Here is a 24127-nt window from a genome sequence, read left to right as displayed (position 1 = left end):
CAGTGTCTGCCTTCTGTGGAATTACATTTTCATTTTCTTCATATTTCAAAGGTAAAATACATTACAGCTTTAGATCTCTGTGGAAAAAACTGTCAATGATTTTGACTATTTATCTGCAGGCTATACCTACAGTGAGGAAATAATCTTCATGCTGTAAGTTGTGAAATATTTAGCACAACAACAGTTAGATCACAGCTTGGGCTCTAAAATGTCACAGCAATGAAAGAAATAAATACTAAGACATACATCATCACAGCAAATTTACTCTATCTGCTGTCTTGCATAGTTAGACACCAGCTCGTGTCAAACTGGAAGCCGTGCAAACATATTAGCATAGCACTGTTCTCAGCCTAGCAAATCCAAGATCTCAGCAGGGATTATATGAGCCCAGCACTGTCCTGGCTGGCCCACATAGCTTCAGTTTGCCACGGACTCGCATCCCACTGGCATGGAGCCTGGGACTGGCTCTGCCTACAGGGACCGTGCATGAACGCTCGTAGTTACTTGGAGTAGCATGAGGAGCCATTCATTCACACACAGAAACTCCACTTACATATATTTCATTCCACTGCCACAACTCCTAAGATTAGCAAATCAATCCAGATCCACTCATGAAGTACAGCTACTTCATTCTGCTTTGGCACAGCCAGTATTCCCTGGAAGGTCTGTGCCATCTTGCTTTTAAAAATTAAAAGAGTTGATTTGCACCATTAAGATTTCCAGCTAATTTTAAATTGCTTCAGATAATCAAAATAAGGAAAAACAGACTATAGAATATGTCCTGACAGTATTTCATGTATCAGTTTCCCAAAGAGAAAAGGCATTCCATGACAGTTGCATAAAACGAAGATTATCTTTCCTTTGTAGGGATTGACAACATGAGAGAAAGAAAAGGCAATCAAAGATGCTTTTGGTATTATGAATTCAAACTCAGAGCTAATACACATATTGAGAGAAAGCAAATTAGAATGAGTGTGGAAACACAGCATTGTGTTACTCATACAACATTCTCTGCCTTGTGGTAATACAATGAGAAGAATGAATGCACTGAAGAGCTTATCAAATTTTGAATCACCAACACGAAGTGCCTTAGAAATGGCTGTTTCAAGGTACTACTGAATACAAAACGGTGTACAGTAGCAAAACCAGATATGTGCATTTCTCGGATCAACATTCTGAAATACAGAGGATGACTACACGTTCAGTTAGAGGCTTCAGATGCTCCTCCTAGAAGTGCTCACAATGCACAAAACCTTCAAGTATAGCTTCTTACATTACAGTCACAAACCACAGCCAGTTTACATATATATTTTCACATTTGTACTATTTTCATACATGCGAAAGGAGAGAGGAAGATTTCACCCTAGTGGAAGGAAGGAGCTGGGCAGGTAACTCCTGGAGATTTAATGTTTTATACAATACAGGAAACTGTAGCACAAATGCTGTTTCCTTCAACATTTTTTATCTGTTCCAGGATCACTGCTCATATGTCAACTCTAATATCTTGGAAATCACAGAGCAGTCCAGATTAGACTTTTAACTGGAAAAGTGAGTCAACTTAAGGAATTACTGTTGCAGTTAATACAAACAAAGCCAGTTCTGACCTACTGACTTAATAGAAGTCTATGAGAATTGAAAACAGTGATCCACTGCCATAGTGACTCTTTGCTCCCTAGATCCTGTATGTTACATTCCTTCCTTCCTTTACAAATATATAGGGACACTGTGAGTCCACCTTTTAAAGTCAGATAGAAACTACAGTAAAAGTCAAAAAAGCTCACTCTACATAGAAAGCACAGCACTGCATTCTAAAAAGAAATGAAGGATAATCTGGTATTCCAACACTAGCATCATCCACTTTAAATAGTATGTTTTATATAAGCACAAAACAATACAATACCCTCTTAACTGCATTTCCATTCTCACAAACTTGGATTATCTAAGTTAGTGGCACAAAATTGCAGCTTACTTTAGCACAGTCAGCCTCATGGGCCAACTTGATTCTTTTGAAATATCACTATGTATCGTTTGTTTAATTGTAAACAACCTTCTTTCCCAGATGTGCTTGTGAAATTCCCTAGAATTAATGCAGGCTATTTTGTTATTGTCTAATGTTACTTTTCCTTTTTCTTTATAATCTGATGATGAAATTAAAGAGTCCGCAAACAATTCCGTATGACATGGCAATCAGCTGCAATAGTCCCTAACTTTCACACACACGTGCCCTGCGGTACAATATTTTCTGAAAAACTGCACCCCTTTCTGGTGACTGCAGCTAATCTGCAGAAACACAGCCAGAAGGCAGGAATGGACTTACAAATTAGACTTCAGCCTAGGCCAGCTGTTTTTCTAGCTTTATTCCCTTTATGACCATCTGTCCCACCTGCTAGTATATACTTCCCCTCACACAGGATACTAAAATGATTTGCTGTGCTGGCTGACATACAAGTATAGATGGAAACTGAACTGGATTAAATCCAACTTTGTGCCACTCAATATTTGGAGCTTTGGAAAAGGACCTTCTTGACTGGCAGTAAAATTTAAATCTGTCTCAAGTCTACTTTAATTTATGCCCACTTCACCTATGACCCAAACGCTAGCAGAGATTGTTGTCACTCTGTCTATGCTCCTTCTGGACTCTGCCAACCACTGAGAGGAAACAGTAGAGTTACACAAGACTCTCCTTTCTGTAAAGCAACTTTTGTCTTTTAAATACACTAGTACACTCTGCTGAATGAATCTATTGAGATCTATCTTGTCTGTTTGCTAAAGGCAAATCCACAAAATTCTGCACTCTATACAGGTGCAATCTTGGGGTTTCGAAACTAGATGGATGCCTGTTTATGTTAACATTTTCCAAAGCAGATATTTGGGCTAACAAGTCATGTTAAAACACCAACCTTGTGCAAATCTCCCAGAGAGACACAATACAAAGAAATGAGGAAGCGAGGAACTGGGAAGGGTTGAGAAAAGGGGAAAAAAATTAGATGGCACGTTGCTGCATGCCCAAATCCTGTAGTCATGGGCTCTAAAGTTTTCTTTGCTGTTTTTGATGAGATTAGCAGCAGAATAAATCTTATCAAGGAGGTCAACACGTATTCTGCAGCATTTATTTTCCATACTGGCTAAAGCACGACAGCTAAAAGGGAAATAACTACTTAAGCATAATTCAGAAGACCACACAGCATGACACTGCCCAAAAAATCAGGAAGAATGTTACAGTTACAAAGTGTATTGTTAGAATTTCATCTCATGTACTGCTGACAATAACAGGAATAACAGGAAAGGAACTGCTGAAAAGGCACAAGAGAGGTCAACAGTTTTGGAGTATTATTTTTAAACACATGCAAAAGATAGATCAGGCTTTTAAAGGACTGTAGAGCAGACAAAGCAAGGGGACGAAAAATTACATGTGTGATGCAAGGAATAAAGACGAGAAGTATAAATGAGAGGAGGGAATAAAGATGAGAAGTATAAATGAGAGAACAAAAGGGAATGAGGAATAAGGTAGAATTCAGAAGGACAAGTTGATGGACTTTATGTTTCCAACAGAAAATTGTAAATTGACATCTGTGTCCATACACTGTCTAAAATTAATTGTTAGTTAACAGCACTACATTCAGTAAGGAGGCAAAGGAAAACCATGGTATCTTAACTGAGCCCAGTTTTAAGCATAAGATTAAAGAAAAATAGATTCATTTTTACATCAGTTCCTGGCAGCTGCTCAGCATTCCTTACTGTCATAGCACTGTTTGCTAGCTGAGTGCTGAAAACATGCCAGAGCTGTGGTGTGTTTTACTGTCCTTCTGAGATCCTTAGGTCTGCAATTTTGAGACCAGATGGAAAAAACCTACTTTTGAAAACTGTTTATAATGCTAAAGTTTAACAAATAATAAAGTGTTACATAGACTTTGTCTCGGGGAAAAAAAAAACAAAACAAAACCACGAAAAAACTTACAGAATTTCTTACAGAACTATAATATTTAAAAAAAAAAAACAACAGCAAAAAACACCTGCAAAACAGTCACAGCCACATTGTGGATGCTCTCTGACACCATCAATTGAAATCCCCCAGGTATTCAAGTTCTAGCAAACAACGTACCTTGAAAGATTCAGTCATGTGCTTTGTTGCTTCCTCTGAACATCCTCCAGCCATGCACTTGTTCTGACAGCCCTAGAAGGAACACAAATCAAATTCAGTGTGTGTTGCAGAAAGGTTGATACACATTCAATTAATTCTTTTTAAGAGAGACTGTATTGAATGAGTTATCAGTAAATATATTAGAAAGATCATTCTTTGTAGTTTCTTAGCATAAGTTTCCATCATCCAGGTTTACAGTCTTACTTCAGTTGTGTTACTTTGCTGTATTTCAGAGTTTTAGTAGGAGTGACAACATCTTAGATTGGATTATTAACCTGAAGTGCAGTAAGGCTATAGACAATATCATGCACCTTTCATTCAATGCTGAGTAAATACATTGTGTTTTTACACATTTTCATTGCACTGCACTGCCTCTACTAAGGCATCCATCCCAGAAGATTTGGTTTTCCTTTTTCTCAGAAAAGCCTGACCAGGAGAACAGAAGAGAGAGGAGAAAGGTTTTATTAAATGAAGGCAGTGATAAGGAACGCTCATCTATAAGAATACGTATTTTGAATTACCTATTATGTTGAACTTCACTGTCCTGCCACTGATCACATTAAAATAAAAAACTGCAAGAAAAGAAGTGACAGTTGTTCCGTTCAGCAACAGAAGGCTAAGAAGGAGAGGTGCAAGCCATCTATCCCATCCATCTACAACAAAAACCCTGTTTTCACAGCATCAGGCTTTGTGGGCCCTCCTGCACAAGGACCACCTTCCTTGCCAGTGGTATTAAAACCAACAGCATGCACAGAAGGAGACAAATAAAGCTTGACAGCATTTCTTGTTTCTGAGCAGCTTCTTTGACATCTGGGGGATGGGCCACAACGGGAAGGTGGAGAATGGCTAGAGGGAAGTGCCACTGATGAGATGGAGAGGGTGGCAGAAGGATGAGCTAGATGCTGAGATGTGGCAGGGATGGGTGGGCATGGGGACAGTCAGGCTGGTCACAGGGCTGTCTGAAAGAGTGAGGAAGGACAGAGGCGCTAAGGGATGGTGATGCCAAGGCTGACACACATCAGCCCTGCAATAAAAGGGTCTGGGCTCCTCATCACTTGGTAGCTGCCTCAGACAGCCTCACCCCTCAGCTGCGTTGTGCCTCAGCTGGGAAGCCCCAGCCCAGGAAGCCCCATGTCAAAAGTTCATTTCTTTAAAGGAAAAGCACACTGGAAACCTGTGGTCAGTCTGAGATCGGTGCCCCAAGGGCTTTCCAGGGAGCAGACTTCACTCCAAGGGTGCACGGTGGGTGGCAGTGCCAGGGAGACCTGGTCCCCAGAATCTTCAGCAGCCACCACATCCTGGGAGCTGTAGCTGCATGGGATGCAAAGCAGGACACGCATAAAACAAACTGCATGATTTTCTCCCTTTTTGCAGATCGTAGGAGTTTGGCAGACAGAAGAAAAGAGCGGTATCAAATTCCCAGCTACAGATCTCACTTCCTTCTCTGTCTGTCCCCAAAATCCCAGAGAGGCCATAATGTCCCTCCTGACTTTTCACATCATCAGCTTCATCCCTTTCGTTCCTCTGTTGTTGTTCTTTTTTGTTTTTCCCACCCAACCTTCTACAGTGAGGCATGCAATCACAACTTCAGAGTTCTCTTTATTAACTAAAGGAAAATCTGCTGAAAGAAATCATAAATGCTTTTATGATGTACCAACATAATTTCTGCTAAAACCTTAAAAAAAAGAAGAAAGAAAAAAAAAAAAAGATAAAAAAAAGTTTCATTTGCCATAGAATCATAGAATCATAGAATCACAAGGTTGGAAACGACCTATAAGATCATCTAGTCCAACCGTCTTCACACTACCACTGCTACCACAAGCACTAACCCATATCTCGCAGCTCCTCGTCCAGACGCCTCTTGAACACTGCCAGAGATGGCGACTCCACCACCTCCCTTGGCAGGCCATTCCAGTGCCTGACCACTCTCCGAGAGAAGAAGTTCTTCCTTAAGTCTAACCTAAACCTCTTCTGGTACAACTTGCAGCCATTTCCCTGGGTCCTGTTTGTTGCCTGGGAGAAGAGGCCAAACCCCTCTTCACTACAACCTCCCTTCAGGAGGTTGTAGAGTGCAATGAGGTCTCCCCTGAGCCTCCTCTTCTCCAAACTAAACAATCCCAGCTCCCTCAGCCGCTCCTCATAAGACTTGTGCTCCAGACCCCTCACCAGTTTCGTTGCCCTTCTCTGGACACGCTCCAGGGCCTCAATGTCTTTTTTGTAGTGAGGGGCCCAAAACTGAAAAGCATAAAGGTGATTCTCCAGAAAGGCAGGCCTTTTTGGTAGAGTCCGCTCAACGGCATTTAGAGTTGGACTGTTTTATAACTAAAGTATTACTCACATTCAGGACAGTCTGAACTAAGCACTGTATTAACAGGTCCTTAACATCCCCCTGTTTCTTCACATACCTCCAAATTCAGTGGTATAGTCACAGTAGACTTCCACAGTACCACCAGTTTATAACAGCTACATATTCTGCTGATCGGTTAGATTAGAACAGTTTCATTGGAAAGAGAAACTTAATCTGTATAGATTCACCAAAACACAATGTGACTGCAAAAGATCTCCATTTCTGAATCTCTGCAAGGAAAACATATTTGCTGCTCACAGATGGATACATTAGTGGCTCCACACACAAACCTACTCAGTATTCAGGTGGGAAGGGTGGAGTTGCAATAAGATAAGCCTTGGTAATAGAGGAGATGAGGATGACAGTCCATGTTTTGATCTTTATTTCTTTCTCTGGTTGTTTTCAAGTATTTTAGAGGTAGCATTGCTAAGTAGTAGAAACACGGATAAAACGGGTTTGAGTTATATTCAAGTTTGAATGCATGGAACAGAAAGATAAATTGGGATATTATGAGCTTATTTATTACAATAAATTTGCAACATATCTTGTTTCAGTCAGCCTAAGCTGTAGGATTAAACTGACTGACGGACCTTTTTAATACACAAGTTGGTCTTCAGAAGAGTCTTAGTTCCTAGATCTTACCGTCCTTTAATCCCATATTGATAGCAACTAACTCTTCTCTTTCACATTTTTAGTTACTTTTCTACTATCACCCATGCTTCAAAAGAGGTGGTCCTCAACCACTTGAACATGGCAAGCAAAGAGTAGCCCTGAAGAGATAAGAGGTGCCCTGCAGGGAGATTTGAAGTATACAGCCACTTGAGGAGCAGACCAGGTACCAATCCTTGCAGAGAGCAGCTGCTGAGCAAGAGAAAAGCCTGCTGGCAAAGGCAAAGGAAGAAAGCACAGAGACAGTGGCACTGAAGCACCATGAGGAAGCCACCACCCAATCCAGCACTGCTCCAACCCTGCCATACCCTGCTGCAGCAGCAGAAAGGATAGAGTGCCATATTGTGGCCCCATCCCTCCTGCCACCAAGTAGCAGCCAGACCTTGGGTGCAATTCTGTGCTCCTCCATCTTACACAGTACCCAATTTTACAATTGGCCCACCGCAGCAGGAATCTCCTGGCACTCACAAGCACCAAAGCTGCATGCTCCTTGAGCCCTGCCTCTCCTTACCTCATCCTTTGCAACAGCAACACTGGCAAGCCATGCTGATTGTCACCTTATGGGCAGTCCCATACTGCCCAAATTGCACCTGCAGCTCTCACAGGGCATGTGCAGATGATGGGCTGGGCACCCTAGCACAGAACCCACTGCAGACAGCGGGAACAGCAGCACCACTTACAGGGTTCATAAGTTGAGAGGTCATAGATAGTTCTGGAAAGATGTTTGAGTAATAAACTTTCTCTGTTGTCAGGTTTTTATTTATTTAACGGCTTTGGAAATCAAATGTTTTAATAATAAACCTTTTTAGTTGTCATGTTCTTTTAGTCATTCATTCACTTATTCTAATGGTGAAATCTCAGATTGAATTTTATCTCTCAAAAGGAAGTAGAAGCAATGGTTCTAATATCAATTTATTGATTTTCTGCAAGAACCAAGCTCTAGATTCTTATCTGTAGAGATACATAAATAACAACAAAATATCAACTATTAATTTCAAGAAATACCCTCTTGTTCCTCCAGGAATTCAACAGCACCTCCGAGATCAGTGTCATCATCCAACTTCCTGAGAATGCACTTCATTTCTGCATACAGATCACTGATAAAAATGTTGAACAGGACTGGCTCTAGAACATCTTGGTGAACCACCACCAAGCAGATGCAGCCCCATTCACTACAATCCTCTGAGCTCTACCATTCAGCCAGCTGATCACCCAGCATGGTGTGAGCTTGTTCATGAGCTCTCCTAGATGGACAATTTGTCAAGAAAGATGCATGAATACTATCAAAGACCTCATTAAAATCCAGAAAGATTACATCTACAGCCTTCCATTAATCCATTAAGCAGGTGACCTTATCATAGGAGATCAAACTATTAAGATGGGACTTACTACTAAGATAGGACTAATTAAGCCAACTGAATTTTATTTGCGCTGCAGTGAATCAGAATGGAGGCTGTGCTTACATCAACTGCCAGCAGGATAAGCACATACTTCTCCAGTAGCCTTAGCTTCATTTGTGACATCTGTCTAATATCTAGTACATAAAATTGGATTTTCTAATAATTATCGGCAATAGCAATCATGGACAAGTACTCAGTCCTGATTTTTCAGTTTCTTCCCATCTCTGCTTCACAAAGTCACCTTCACAGAAGGGACAGCAACTGCATGTTGTGTCATCTTCTCTTTTATCTTTGAAAATATACAAAGCTTGTAGGTGAATTTCAAGCGTGGATTGCCTATGGGAATGGTCTGCAGGGGCTCAGTCTTTAAGGTGCCATTTAGTTCACAGCTCTCACTGAACTCAATGAAGTCAACAGCTCATTTTTTGAGCATGTGCCATGGGGCCAATCCCATTTTCCATTAAGTCATTCTGTTTCACAGATTTAACTTACATTTAAAGCAAGTAGCTAATTGCCTTTGTTAACCACACTGAGATTATATTGAGTTAATCCCACAGTAGTAGAAAGGCATACCACAATTGCTTTCTAATAGATGGAGTCATATTTTAATGGCTCTATGCATGGCTTTTAAATATAAAACATGTTGTTAAATACAATAGAGAAAATTGCTCCCTGGTTTAGTGCCAACATTGCCAAGAGAGATGTGCCAAGCATAAATTTGCCCTTTGTGTTTAATAGCATGGTAAATTTAAAACTGCATCCCTTACAACACTGATGTTATCCTAAAGATACATTTAAACCACTGGGTCAATGTCTCCTCAAAAGTGATTCAGCTCTGTAAAACCTGTATCAGCCCAAAGTATCAAGGCATTACACAAGGATGAAGGTACTTCCTCAGGTGTCACATAAAATTGTAGAGCTGAACACAGCTGGCAACATTTTCTTCATGCCATATGTAGTTGTTCTTTTAAACTAAAAGAAAGGGAAATTTAGGTTGGATGTTGGGAAGAAATTTTTTACTCAGAGGGTGGTGAGATCCTGTCACAGGCTACTCGGTGAAGCTGTGGATGTCTCATCCCTGGAGGTGCTCAAGGTCAGGTTGGATGGGGCCCTGGGCAGCCTGAACTGGTGGATGGCAGTCCTGCCCATGGCAGGGAGGTTGAACTGGATGATCTTAGTGGTCCCTTCCAACACAAGACATTGCATGATTCTATGATTATAGGCATTAGTCTCATTCCAACATGCAAAGAACTGTTGTTCCTGTGTAACACTTATCAGCATTTTTCATACTCAAAAGTTTTCACCTGTTAGATCGTCTCCAAACCCAAACATTCACTCCTTGCATTTGGTCCTCAGACCGCATCACACATAAGAGTTTCCAATATCTTTTAGCATTAGGATGTTCCAATCAAAGCCTCTCAGCTGTTACAGACATGAGACCCTGTAACCAAAATACTGACTTGCAATCAACTTCACTATTTCAATTTTTCCATGTCTCTAGTTATGCTCATCTTTTATGGTGTCCTCCTGCTACTCATGGCTTCTTCAAATCTGAGAATCTACTTTTTTTATGCAGTCAGGTTACCAGACTTCTAGCTGAAAGGATCTTCTGCCTAAACACTCCTAGACCCAGACCACATGAGTCCAAGTTCCTCCTACTCCCTCACACTAGGTGGCTTTTGAGACCCAGTGGTAGAATCTATGACAACATTCTCATTTAGGATCACTTTATAAACTGGGGTGGTATCAAACTGTTGTTCTTAGGATTTAGCTATCCCCTTATCCCATAGTCTAGTTCTCAGTTATGAAATAAGAACTGAAGATGACGAGAAGCCTCTTCACTTTCAACTCAAGCTGCAAATAGCACTTCCTTAGCCTGCAGTGTATTACACATCATTTAATTAAAAAACTGGCACTCGTTCACCAAAAAAAAAAAAAAAAAAAAAAAAAAAAAAAAAATTGCCTCAATATGTACTTTATCTTTTTTTGAAAGAAACAGGATTCTTTTCTCGGTACTGTGCTTATTTTTCCATGATGTTTGCTAACTCTTCTCACCACTGGGGAAGAGAAAACTTTCCTAAGTGGAAGGCAGGAGCAAATAAATATATTGCTTGCAACTTCTATAAAGTTCACATTTTCAGCTAGGAAATTCTTACTGGCAGCTTTTGCAAACAGCTCAAGACCTGCAGTTTCATAAACTCTTTCATCATCTTTTTGGTTCCACCTCCCCACTGAGCTCATGTGTTGCCAATCTTCATCACTGTTCATTTCTGTCTTCAGCAGTGTTCTCAGAGCTACTAGTCTTTCCCCAGAATTACAAAAATGGAAGATACCAAGAATTAGATCAGCTTTCTTGATAAAATGATTGCAAGCATTTAATCTCAAATTCTGTGCAAAAACCACTGTAAATATCGACAAATCAACTCAGCGTGTCCAAGTCAGCCCACAGGCAACTCCAACATCTCTGCAGGGTCAGAATTTCATCAACAGCACCAGCCTCCAGGACAGAGGACTGCCAGGGACAAGGACACCAGAAACCGAACATGCTGCTGCCTAGGAAGTAACTGGAGGTAGTCATTTGTTGGCAGCTCTTGGCTCATCATGGAAGGCAAGAAGACAAAGAAGCAAATAAGCCAGTGATACACAGCTGCAGCTGTGTCCAGTTCCTTCTGCAAAGGTGACCCCATCTCCTGCCATGCAGGGAAATTCAGAAGCAAGTACAGTCCTGTACTGTCATCAGGCCCCAGTGAAGATGGAAAAGAACATTCTTCTCAGTCAAATGTCATATGAGAAACAGTTTTCAATAAAGACCTTTCTGAGACATTTCTCCAAGCTAAAACATTGTCTGATTGCTTTTCCCCTTGCTTGCTTCTGGTTATTAAGTGTCTAAGAAATCTTTCATGCTCTGATTTACACAGTGAGAACAATGAAATTAAAATACTTATCAGATTCCAGAAATCTAGTAGATCAATAAATTTAATGCAAGGCAAGCCAAATCAAGCATCTGATGACAGGTACTCCTGCATTCAGAGCTATAAACATTGGAGTTTTCCTTCCATTCCAGATGTAAAAGAGTCCAACACACAGAAATGACACACATTCTGTGTATTGCTACAGTCATACAGTGTGTCTCTGTCTCTTTAAAACTGTTTTCATCTACCCCCAGGAAATGCTAACATGATTTGGCAGCCACAACACACAGAAGATGAATTTGCAGGGAAATAAAACCCCAAAACAACAACAAACAACATTAACGATGCTCATAGCTCTGAACAAAAGATCCATTCACTTTCAGATAGAGAAATTCTGGATAATACTGTAGGACTGAGTCACATAATACCATTTTTAATATCAACTAAAAAGATATTTACTTAATGACCATGATTAAAGACTTCCAGAGCATGGGGATGCTCATTCATGGAATCTAACAGCCAGGCATGTTTACCTCAGCTGTCATAAGACAGCTGCATGATATAAAAATATTTTTTAAGTGTCTTTATGTCTTATGTATGTACGTGAACATGCACAGGTGTGTGTTACTAGGCTAGTATCACCATGTAGGTTCATCAGGCTGAGTCATTTACATGATAGCATATCTTACTACATGCTACCATAGAGAAGCTTTTTCTCGCAACTTCTTTTAAATCTACACTTTTCAAAATCAACAAGACAGAAGGAGCAAGAAGACTAATTCTTAACCACATATCAAGCCAAACAGATACCTTTGAGGTATCTTAGATTGGAGCATTCTTGGCTTGACAGTCTTCAATAATGTATTCAAAGAACACATACAGCACAAATCCCAGAGCAGCTCCATTGATGTGTCTCAAGCAAAAAAAACCAAAACAAACAAACAAAAAAAAACCCACTAAAATCCAACCAAACAAAAAATCAGACAATTCAGCATGGGCAATTTCAGTGCTTAGCTTTTTACTTAGTTAACCAAGAATTCCTGTTTGCGTTGCTTTCTGCACTTCCAAGTAAAGGAATGGAAAAGGAGTATTCTTATCTGACATATCTGCACTGATGTCTTGTTAGCTGAGTGTTATCACTTCACCATTGCTGCTTTCAATCCTACTCCTTGAGCTGGCACTAATGTTGGTAACACAGTGTAATAACATTGGATACGAGGCATCCAGTAGAGCAGAAGAATAAAGCTTCCACACAATTTAATGATGATCTTTATGATTTTGCATTAGTGTGAGAGTATCAGAACTTAGAACGTACAAGTATTTTTTTTTAATCAAGACAGCTGCACTATACAAATTAAGGTTGAATTTAAATACATTATCATTAAAGTACTCCAAAAGACTATGCAGGCGCTTATCTTCTGGCTTGAGTATTTTGTTTGCTTTAATAGAAAGTATTTTAAGTAGCTTAAATAAACTGAAATGTGTTTCTCTCAAAACAAGTGCCACTGTTTTTATTATGTTTAAATAAAATAATTGGGATTGTTTGAACACAACTTATTGGCTAGAAAAACCTAAAAACAGTGACCAGAAAACAATGGAAATATTTGGATAATCTATCCAAGAGTCATATTTAGTAACATTACTAACTATGTCACAATTCTAAAAGCAGATTAATTTGGTGTCATGAGATTAAATAAAAGCAAGAGTATGTTGCCAATGTAGAGTCACTGCTGTCAGCACTTTCAGGAGAAACCTGTCTAGGAGAGAATGCCAGTTCTTTGACTCAGTGCTTAAATTAATATTTGGATGAGCTCAGTAATGCCCAGTTCATTGTACAAGAAAGTTTGCATCTGTTCACCTGAAAGGCAGGAAGACTACCCAAGGTGAAGGAGAACTACTTCTGCAGCTCCAAAAAAATGCATGCTTGACAAACTGGTTTATCAAGAAGGCTAGTGGAAAGAAAAGAGTTCAACTGAAATACAAAATAACTTGTAAATTAATATAATCTATAAACTCACAGATTAGATAGCAGAACCTGAGTAGGGATCTATTAATCTTCAGGATAAAATTACCACATACTTCAGAAAATTAACAAAATGAGCTGTAAATTATGCAACACGGAGTGATCATTCCTGTTTGGGAAGTATGGAAAGCCTACCATCAACACAATTCAATACAGAACACAAAGCTGCTGTACATCTGTGTTCAGTGACCCTTTTTCAGTGGTTAGTGCTGTCCTGATACATGATCTGCACACCCTACAATCCTACTTTCTTTACAGAAACAGGTAAGCACTCAAAAGAAATCCTCTTTGCAAATAACCTCCAAATGCAATCTGCTTTAACCTTGTTTTCTAAGCCCAACCCATCCTTGCTGGTTTTCCTTCCTGTGACCCTCCTGTTGCTATCGGTCTTCAGAACCATTTCCTCTTCTCCGTCTCCTCACCCCCTTTCTCAGTTCACTACCTTCTTCTGATTGCAGAAAACAGCCCTATTCTCCTGTTATGAGAATAGGCAGATGACCTAATGGATCTCTTCCATCTCTAACTCCTATGAACAGTGCCTCTAAGTGCCTCTTTTGTTGGTTTGTTTGCCTGCTCTAGCATTAATTAGGTTTTTAACGAGTGCATTGTTTGCTAGAATGGCATAAGGAAAAGCATATTAAAGCAGCCAGCTGGATCTTTTTGGCCTTATACTCTTCGCTACCACAGTTGAAGAGCTTTGCTCTTAACCACGAAGAAACTTGTGTTAATTAACTTTCCTCTAGTATTCTCCTTTAATCATCTCTCCACACCGCCAGGTATTAAATTAGCGCCATAAGATTTAATAGTAATACTGATCGGATCTATGGGATATATTAACTACACTGTTATACTAGCAAAGATGAGCCTAAGCATACTGAAATTTATTCTGCTTATTTTCCTCAGGGATCCAGCATAAATTGTACTGCCCATGTTTTGTATACTCGTACAGCTGTAAAGGTCAAGTACAGCTCTGATTTAAAGATGCATGAAATACAGCTTAAAATCTATTTATGAGTTCTCTGATGGTAGAAAATACACACAGATCTTGCAGCTGATTACCAGAGCAAGTGGCTTGATGTAATTACCAAACGATAATGTGAATAAGATGAATGCATTCACAGAGGAAACAAACAAATTCATTGTCTGAAGAGCTACTGAGGGTACAGGACTGGAAACAGATAATTTAGTGGGGGAGACCAAAGCTTCTGCGACTTGAAAATAAATCATTGTAGACTGTAAGGGTGGAAAAACAAGCGACCAAAAAAAAAAAAAAGAAGAAAAAAAGAAAAAAAAAAAAAAAAACACACAGCAGATACAGCAATGAATTCCAATATGAGAACTGACATGATTAAAGAAAAATCCAGCAGACGAAATCCTGTTCTTAAGGTCACGATCCTGTTTTTCCAGGCTGCATATAACTACCGAGGAATCAAAAGAAATACAGGGTCTGGCCTGAATCGCTGGCCTGTATAAGGGTCATTTGTAGCTATTCTCTGAGTGCTTAGACCGTGTCCCATTTAAGTCCATTTTGCACTGGAATAAAGGTTTATGTAAGACACTGAGCAATGATGAATACCACACTGAAAACAGAAGCTTTGGGGAAATAATTAAAAAAAAAACAAACAAAACTCTTGGAGCAACTTTTTAAATACTGCATACACTCCCACTAGAAATAATAAACCAGTAACTTATGCAGCTGGCTTTTGAGTAACTCTAAGCACAATAAAATGTTATGCAACAGCGCGTGTGGTTGCTGGTCTGTAAAGGGCAGACATATGCTGGCTTGATATCACATCTTGCCCTGATAACTTTGCACAGCCTATTTAATTCATCACCGAGTATCGAATACCACCGGTGCAAAAGCATGAGAAGCATGATTTCTGAATTGCATTAACCTTGTGGTGCAGTTGTTACCCATTCCTTGTTCCCCAAGCAGTTTGTTTAGCTGTTGTATGTCCAGCAGATGAAGCTGATAAAGCATAGCAGCAGCTATCTCACCTGGGATCTGAATGAGTTCAAAACCACACATCTAGTCAGAGGAGAATTTGTTATTACTCTGCCTCCTTAGGCACCTGAGTGGTCTTTTGAAATAGCTGAGCAGAGGCCCTGGTTTGGGCTTGCAGGCAGAACTGCAAACACCTGCATCTCTGCTCTGCCACATGCTGCAGGAAGACCCTGGATTGAAATGTCAAAGCTTGCAGTGGATTGAGGTATGCGAGATGCACAATGAAAGCTAAACCTCAGAACCCCCGAAAAACTGAAAAAGAGAAATCCAGCAGACTTTGGCTTAAGATGTTTCAAATACTGTGCTTTTTCCTGAATTCTGATGGTGGGCTAGTCTCCACAACGCCTCCAATTATTCTATGCTTGTTCCAGAGAAAGAACACAGACTAACAAAAGAATAGTGGTTTCATAGCCAGAACACTTAAATGAAGGAAATCTCTCTCTTATACAGGTAGAAAATTTAGACATAGCTTGCCCTGTTGGCACACCTCAACACGTGCTGGCGATTGCTTCAGAGAATTCCTGGGGAGGCTGACAGATGACGGCACAGGGCGTGCACAGCTCCCCAGGAACTGAATCCACAGCTCCTCTTCCTTAAGCAGACATACCCATCACATCCATTGCAGCTCTTCCCAGGGAAGAACAAGCAGAAGTTATTGATGTGGTTTTGGCTGTGCACTCCTCACTTGAAGCTAATGCTTCTTGCGTAAGAGCACACAGGTAATGGCTGCTGACATCCTGTCTCTACTAGTACAGATGGGTTTCAAACAGGGCATAACTGGTTTGTAGGAATGGGAGATCTCTCTTTGGCTATTCACAAAGCCTGGGTTATATCTTTGTGATTGTCCTCTGCTGTGTGTTCAAACACTGACTAAATTTTCAATTATCAGGACAAAACAAAATGGAAAGAAAGTTGAAGCCTTTCTTTTCGCATGAAGGGCACTAGGAACAGAGTTAACCTACAGAGAAGTCCTGGGAACATGCTTAAAGACAGTATCTATGCTGATGTTTGCTTTCTTATTCAAATCAACAACAACCTGCAGAGTGGGAATGTGTGTTTGCACGATAGGCACCCAGCTCAGAATATGCTCCGAACTTCTCTTGTTCTACAGTCTTTGAGTTCAGTAAGAGGCAGTAGGTGTAGCCCACCGCACTAAGCAAATGTAAATTGTCATACAGAAGATTATAACAATCCGGAAAAGGCAAAACTACAGTGCTTGAACGTGGAAAAACACAAAATGAACACCATAAGAAAGCCACAAAAAGATGATTTCATTGATGATGTCAGCTCAAAAGAAGTAAAAATCTTCTCGACTAGAGAGAAGTCAGATACTCCACCTGTTAAGTACATATTCCTCTGTGTAACAACTCAAAGACATGGAAGAATCTTGCTTCATAGCACTAGCTGTAATGCTTTAGCAACAAGGTTACCCTACATGTCCTTTCTAAACACCCTCTGAGCAAGTACTTCATCTGAAATCACTTATTATTTTTTGACAGTGCCCAGAGCAAACTGGATTGTGCCCAGAGAAACTCGAGAACAAAATAACACTCAGCACATTAAAAGTGTCCTTGAAACAGTCTGGTCACAGATGAGGTATTAGTAGAGGTGTCAGCATTAAGCTCACATTAGGAACACAAAGCAACCAGCCCTTTGCCAAAACTATGGCATGGTCATCACAAGTTGAGAGTGATAAAGCTTCTATTAGAAAAAATAACTTTAGTACTAGTTCCATTTCTTAATATTTCAAAGGTAAGAAGACTTATTCTTTTTATTGGAATTATTTTAGGCTTGTCCTCTTATGATCTGTAACATTTGTATCAACAATCGATTTCCCATGCTATAAATTGATAAATGACTTATTATAACAACTCCTGGAAACAAGGATTTTGTCCAACCTACATCAGTATCAGTGCTCTTGACTTGGAATGTCTCCATTACTTCTGAATTTATGAAAGTCAAAGGTATCTTAAAAGACTTTCAAAATGGGATCTGATTTGTCCTGCTGGAATCCAGCTCACTTAGGAATGGCAGAACAGAACATTAATTTCATGCATCTTTCACAATAAGTATTTTGGCCAACTGACAAGAGGAAAACATCACTGGCTGTGTGAGAACCACTTAAAAGAGGAACTGAAAGGAACCAATTGTAAATGCAGCATTTTCAGTTCAGTGGAGAACTAGAAATGAACGCTGATGTTACTGATCTGTTTCCGGGTTCAAGAAGAGCATCAACCTATAAATGTTCAAATCATCTACTGGCACAGACACTTGTTAATACAAAAAAGGCAAAGACTGCAGAAGTTGGCTTTGCATTCAGCAGAGCCCTGTGAAATGCTGAGAACTAAGCTATGGCCACGGACTGGGCCACAGCACAGGATCACATTTAGAAAAAAACACAGATTCAGAAAAAGTTAGGAAGATATGGAAAGAAGAGTTGAACCGAACCCAATACAGCTGAGCAACAGAACGGACTTCCCTTACACTTACAGAAACAAGAGACTTCCTAGGATGGAAAAATTACTTCCGCTTGTCTCCCAAACTGCACTGCTGCTAAGACAGAGGGGGATCTGCTGTAAAGACAGTTAATCCAGTTTACGGTAGTCTGCAATTTAGTTCCCATGTACATCTAAATAGGTAATTAGCAATAGGTAATTAGCAACAAAGCAAATGCTATATACATGACACATAAGTGTCTCTAATATATAAGCATGCATATACAACAACTTTTTTTTTTTTTCTGTGTGCATGGATCTGTACGGCTGTGGCAGAAATCAGGCCTGTGCAGTCACTGTGTGCTGTAACGCCCTATGTGGCAACTGCTGCATTCTATGGAAGAAGTAAACTTGGCTCACGTTACACTCACAACATTACACAACCACAGTATTCCTTTCACCACTATGCTTCAGGCAATACTTTTTAGCAGCTTTAAGGGGTTTTTTGGTTTTGTTCTCCAAGTTTAATGCCACAGCATAGGGCCGGATTCAGAAAGACTGACTTTTGACTAAAGCTAGCTATTGTTTTACTGTTTTGATTTGGATGAGAAACTCCACACTTCAACAGGAACTATACTATTACTGCTACTTTCAAGTGAACTTCATGCAATTTTCTACATATTGTATAATGATGGGCAGTTTTATAAAGCCTTGTGAATTAATTATGTTGTTGTAAAAGAATGCAATTTTATATGGCATATTTTTGTATTATATTTAAGATCTAATAGCTTAAATTTCATACTCTGAAGAACCCAAGGTCTCTTAATCTTTCAAGTGCTTCACATAATTTGGTCATTATTTTATTTTCAACAAGAAGTTACATTTAAAAAGCCAGCAGCAATAAATCAATCAATCAGCCACAAGAGGAAGACCTTTGAATCTTTTAGCTGTTCCCATAACATTAGTACCAGCTTTCCTGGAAGTTTTGCCATACTTCTTCCCTTCTTATGGCCATTTCCTACAATGATTCTTTCTTACAGAATTGCTGCAATAAAAAAGCATCTAGCAAAAACAGAATTTATTCTGCTTATATGAAAAAGTACTACCTTGGCTATTCAAAGTTGATGGAGGAAAAAATTACAGTAATTTGAGGAAAGGTGTTAGGAATATAAGAGAGAGGTACATTCCTCTTCCCTGGTTCAGTGGCAGGCACTTATCAATTGTACCATGGATCCTAAAATTAAACTAATAAGACCCTTGGGGGAAAAAAAAAGGTCCAAATAAGGCAGCAATCTTGTGAAGAGAATAGAAGTATTAAAGAAGAACAAATTATTACTACTGTGTTGACATGTTAAAGAAATGACCTTTTGAAAAAAAATCTGTCTATATTGGTGACTTTCAAGACCATCTATGTGCAGAGATAAACGATGAAAAGGCTAGCAAGTAGAGCCCTGGAGAAACATGTACTGACCTGAACTACTGTGTGAAAGACTAAGACTGGATTAAAAAATATATGTATCTCTCAGTTCATAAGCTTTTCTACTGAGGAACTCCTTCCAGAGCCCAACATCACAGCAAGACCTGATTATAGAGATCGCTTGTCCAACGCTCCCAGAATTGACTCTGCTCTGAGCTCACATGAGTGTTCTCAGGGCTTTAGCTAGCTGGGTTTTGAGAGACCCAAGGATGGAGACCATAGTTCTCTTGGCAACCCATTCTACTGCTTGACTCTCATTATGGGCAGAGTATTTTCTATCCCAAGTCTCTTTTGTTTCAGTTTAAGCTGTAGTCACTTGTTCTCCTGCCATCTATCATTGCTGAGCCCAGCTCCATCTCTTCACTTCCTTAGAGATTCTGAAAGGGAGCTGTTAGGTCTTCCCAAAGTCTCTTCTTCTGACTGAAGAAGTTCAGTCCTCTCAGCCCTTCAACATCAAAGTTTAAAAAGGTAATTCTCTGTAAGGATAACACAAATTCAAGTATTTATTACAGAAGTGATGACCTGTAAGACAACAACCTAATAATTAAACAAGCATATATGGTTTGTGTGGCCTTGATCTCAGTGAACGTTAGCACCTGATGGAATTAAACCTCACTCATAAGCCAGAAAAAAACAGTCTATCTTCTGTGCTTACAGTGAGCGCTTTTTCAAATGGTGTTTGAAATGCTCTACCAAGGAAACTGAATAAGCAGTAGCTGTGTACCTACCAAGAAATCACATGGTGCACTTCATTAATGCATGGGGTATATTCCAAAATAAAACTTGGATCAAACTTCAGTCCTCAAGGGAAGAAAAGTAAATGAGCAACTCTCTTGTAGGGCATTATGACATTAGTTTGTAGAAACAATAATAAACTATGGGCCAAGATGTACAAAAAGCAGATAGGTAAAACTTCTTGATTGTGTTAAGGGCAACATGAATTAAACAACTGAAACCAACTCCTTCAGATTATTTAGTACACACCAACGGGCAACATTAAATGCCTTCCCATAAGCATAACACTGGATTTTCATTTGCAGGAGCATATGGTAACATTTGCTAAATTGTCATTCTACAACAGGTGCTCTTTTCTATGAGGTAACGCTACCTGCCCTTTTAATGGACAAAGTCATAAAGTAATAAAATTGTTTCCAAGGTAAATGGGACCACCCATTCATTTAACCGCAATGTAAAACGTAGAGATATCAAATTGCAGGCGTATCAGTGACTAACAAATTATGGTCACGCACTACTTTGATTTATGCCTAAGTATCGCCAGAATTTAGACATTTAAGGAAAAGGTCACACATTTAATCTCTACATCACAGCCATCGAGACAGTTGAGAACCCATGATTTATTATCAGATGTCACAATCAGTATGGAGTGGCTTGAATGCTTGGTGCATGGCTTGCATGCGGCTGGCTCGTGGCCTGTGTGTGTGGCTCACATGTGGACTAAATATATACATACAATTTTTATTTATTTATTTATTTATTTTTTACCAAAGAAGGAAGGGATGACATCCAAAGGGACGTGGACTAGCTTGAGAAGTGAGCCCAGGAGAACCTAATGAGGTTCAAAAAGGCCAAGTGCAAGGTATTGCACTTGGGTTGCTACAATCCCATCTATGTGTATAGACTGGGAGAAAAACTCATTGAGGCAGCCCTGAGAAGGACTTGGGGCTCCTGGTGGTCGAAAAGTTGGACTGGAGCCAGCAGTGCACACCTGCATCACAGAAGGCCAACTGTGTCCTAGGCTGCATCAAAAGAAGGGTGGCCAGCAGGGAGAGGGAGGTGATTGTTGCTGTCTGCTCTGTCCTCATGAGGCCTCATCTGGAGTACTTCATTCAGGCCTGGGGCACTCAGCACAAGAAAGACGTGGAGTTGTTGGAGCAGGTCCTGGGGAGGCTGCAAAGATGATCAGAGGGCTGGAGCACCTCTCCTGTGAAGAAAGGCTGAAGGAGCTGGGCTTGTTCAGTCAGGAGACGGCTTTAAGGACACTTTGTGGTGGCCTTCCACTACTTACAGGGAGCTTAGGAACAAGATGGAGACCAACTTTTTACAATGGCAGATAGTGACAGGACAAGGGGGAATGGTTTTAAGAAAGAGATGAGATTTAGATTAGATGTTAGTGGGAAACTCCTCACTGTGAGGGTGGTGAGGAACTGGAACAGGTTCCCAGAAAGGCTGCGGATGTCCCATCCCTGGATGCATTAAAGGCCAGGCTGGATGGGTCTCTTGATAGCCTGGTCTGGTGGTTGGCAGCCCTGCTCATGGCAAGGGGTTGGAACTGAATGGTCTTTAAGGGCCCATCCAACTTGAATCATTCTATGGTTCTGTGAGACTATCTAGCATTGTAGGATGCACGGTATGTCACTGTAGTGACATGAAGACACCAGTTCCCAGGAGCATGGCCTACGAAGGCAAATTGTGCAAATTCTGTAAACAGAGCTAACCCTTTAGTTCCTTCATTCTATCATCAGCAATAGAGGTCCTTGCTTCAAACCTACTACTCACCCACAATTTAGCAAGATAACAACTGTGTTAAAGCTGTCCTCTAATTTTGTAATCTTCTGTTTTGCATGTGACTTTGTAGCAGATTTCAACACTCAGTTTCTATGGAAAAAATCAGAGCATCCACTGGATTGCACAGTGCTAGGAGAACTAGGCCTGTCAGCAACAATCAGTGCAATAAGTGGACAAGGCAGCGCTGCAGAAACCATCAGCACAGTTCATTTCTTATACATAAGATTCCTTCAAGCAGGACTGAAAGAGAGAGTTAAGGATGGAAATGGAGAAAGGAATGGATGGGACTAAAGAAAGGAAATGATAAATAAGGAGGCGAAAGGATTAGCAGTTGTAATAATGCTGTTGTTTACTGGTACCTTTATAAATGTACTGGGTTGGGTTTTTTCAGTTTTCTTTTTCAAGAACCAAGAACATACTAATAGTCAAATGGTAATTTTCTGCACCTTTGATGTATGCTTTACAAATACACACTGACAGCCATAGCCCTGAAGAGCTTGCAGTCTGAACAGACGAGGCAAATAAAGGGTAAAGGGCTCAGACAGAGCTGACTTGCCCAAGGCTACACGACTTGAGAGTGATGGACTGTACAAATCTTTTTCTGCTGTGGCTGTTGCTTCACATTGTATTTTCCACAGTAAAAATACATAGCACAGTTAGCACTGCTGTGAAAAAGCAAGCAGGTCTATGGCTTGTTTGCTACTTGTTTTTTTGCATGGGTGTGCCATTAACATTACTGTCAGGTGCTGGATAATGCCCCAAAAAAACAGGATCAATCCCTCTTTCCTCGACACACAGCAAGTGCAACAACACAAGAGGTATAAAATGTGACATGTCTCACTCTTTGGCAGGCTTGTATTCTGGCCCAGCACATTCTGGCAGGGAGAAGCTACTTGGGAGTTTTCCCTGAGCAGTTCCAGATCACTTTTCTGCTACCATTGGTCCACCACTCTCTCCAATTGCAGAAAGTGGGACTCATCAGGGCTTCTCAGGTTCCTCCAAAGCACTCACCTGCTCCAGACCTGCCATTGTTGGTAGGTTGCATCACTGCCAGAACCACCCATGGAAGAGCAATGCTAGCAAGCCCTCAGGTGGGATGAGAGTGACGCCTGTCAGCAGCAGCAAAACAGAGCTGGAGATCCCTGCTAGTCACATACCTGTTGTACCCACATTCCATCTGTTAGAGCTAACCAAGGACAGCAAATAAGCCAGTCTTGTTCTCCTCACCTGCTAACTTTGGGAGCAGGCTGCAGCTGTGAAGTTCACAGTCAGCCCAGCACAGACCTCCTTCAAAACCCAAGGACTTCCGTTGGTGAAGCTGCCCCGCAGGATGTAAAGGAGCTGTGATGTTCCCTGGGTGTGGGAAGCACCCTGCCACCTCCATGCCCTTTGCCTTGACAAGCAAGGCTTCCATTTAATCTTCAGATCAGCCTCGCTAAGCAGAACATAAGCATGACTGGTAAAAGAAGAGTTCCCACAGATTCTCATCTCTCACGTTAGCGTTCACTCCCAACAGCTCTTCCGTTATCTGAAGCCGTCCCCGAAATTACTCAAAACCTCTGAACACGTCACTGGGTTTTACCCGTGCTCTATTTTAGTACCAGGGCAGACCCGAGACCCATAAAGACCTCGTGGGCATACGAAGGCGCAGTGCCTGCCGGCAGATCGTGCCCTCGATGGTTCTCTTATTTTCAGTCATTAAGCGTCCCACGGTACAAATAAAGTGTAAGGAATACCCCGGAGGAATGACACGCTCTCCCTCCCCCTCTCCTTACTCGGTATTTCTTTTCCACGTACGCTGCCCGCAATGAAACAGCGCGGAAAGCGAGCCACGCCGCATCCTGCCGCCGAGTCTCCAACGATCAATCTCGGGGACAGAATTCTCCTCCGCAAAGCAACATCAGAGCGTCAGAAACGTAAAACCACCGCTTCCTTTGTTCGCCGAGGAAAGTCCCTCTGCCACTCCGTATCTCCCGCAGGATGGACGGAGGGATCGCGGAGAAGCGGTCCCGCTTACCTTCATGGTGCCGCCGAACGGCGCCGCTCCCCGCGCGATGCGATGCGATGCGGACCGCGCGCCGCCCGATCCCCACACGATCTCCGCCGGGGCCGGGACTGCTGCTGCTGCCGGGGCCGCCGCCGCCGCTCGCGGGCTCCGATTGCATCAGCGGGCGGAGGGAGGGAGGGAGGCG

General features: G+C 41.0%; 1 protein-coding gene across 1 annotated transcript in view; it reads right to left on the bottom strand.

The window, feature by feature from the left end:
* The window catches only part of BCAT1 (branched chain amino acid transaminase 1), a 65025-nt gene extending 40898 nt beyond the window's left edge, over positions 1 to 24127 (bottom strand). Inside the window, exons 1-2 of the mRNA XM_031597785.2 lie at positions 23953 to 24127; positions 4103 to 4174 (exon numbers count right to left, since the gene is read on the bottom strand). Coding sequence (XP_031453645.1) covers positions 4103 to 4174; positions 23953 to 23958 — 78 coding nt within the window. The 5' untranslated portion in view covers positions 23959 to 24127. The remainder of the gene's footprint in view (positions 1 to 4102; positions 4175 to 23952) is intronic.

The sequence above is a fragment of the Phasianus colchicus genome, chromosome 1 (genome assembly GCF_987193195.1).
Source record: "Phasianus colchicus chromosome 1, bPhaCol1.hap1.1, whole genome shotgun sequence".
Lineage (NCBI taxonomy): Eukaryota > Metazoa > Chordata > Aves > Galliformes > Phasianidae > Phasianus > Phasianus colchicus.
This window is presented reverse-complemented; position numbering and strand designations above follow the sequence as displayed.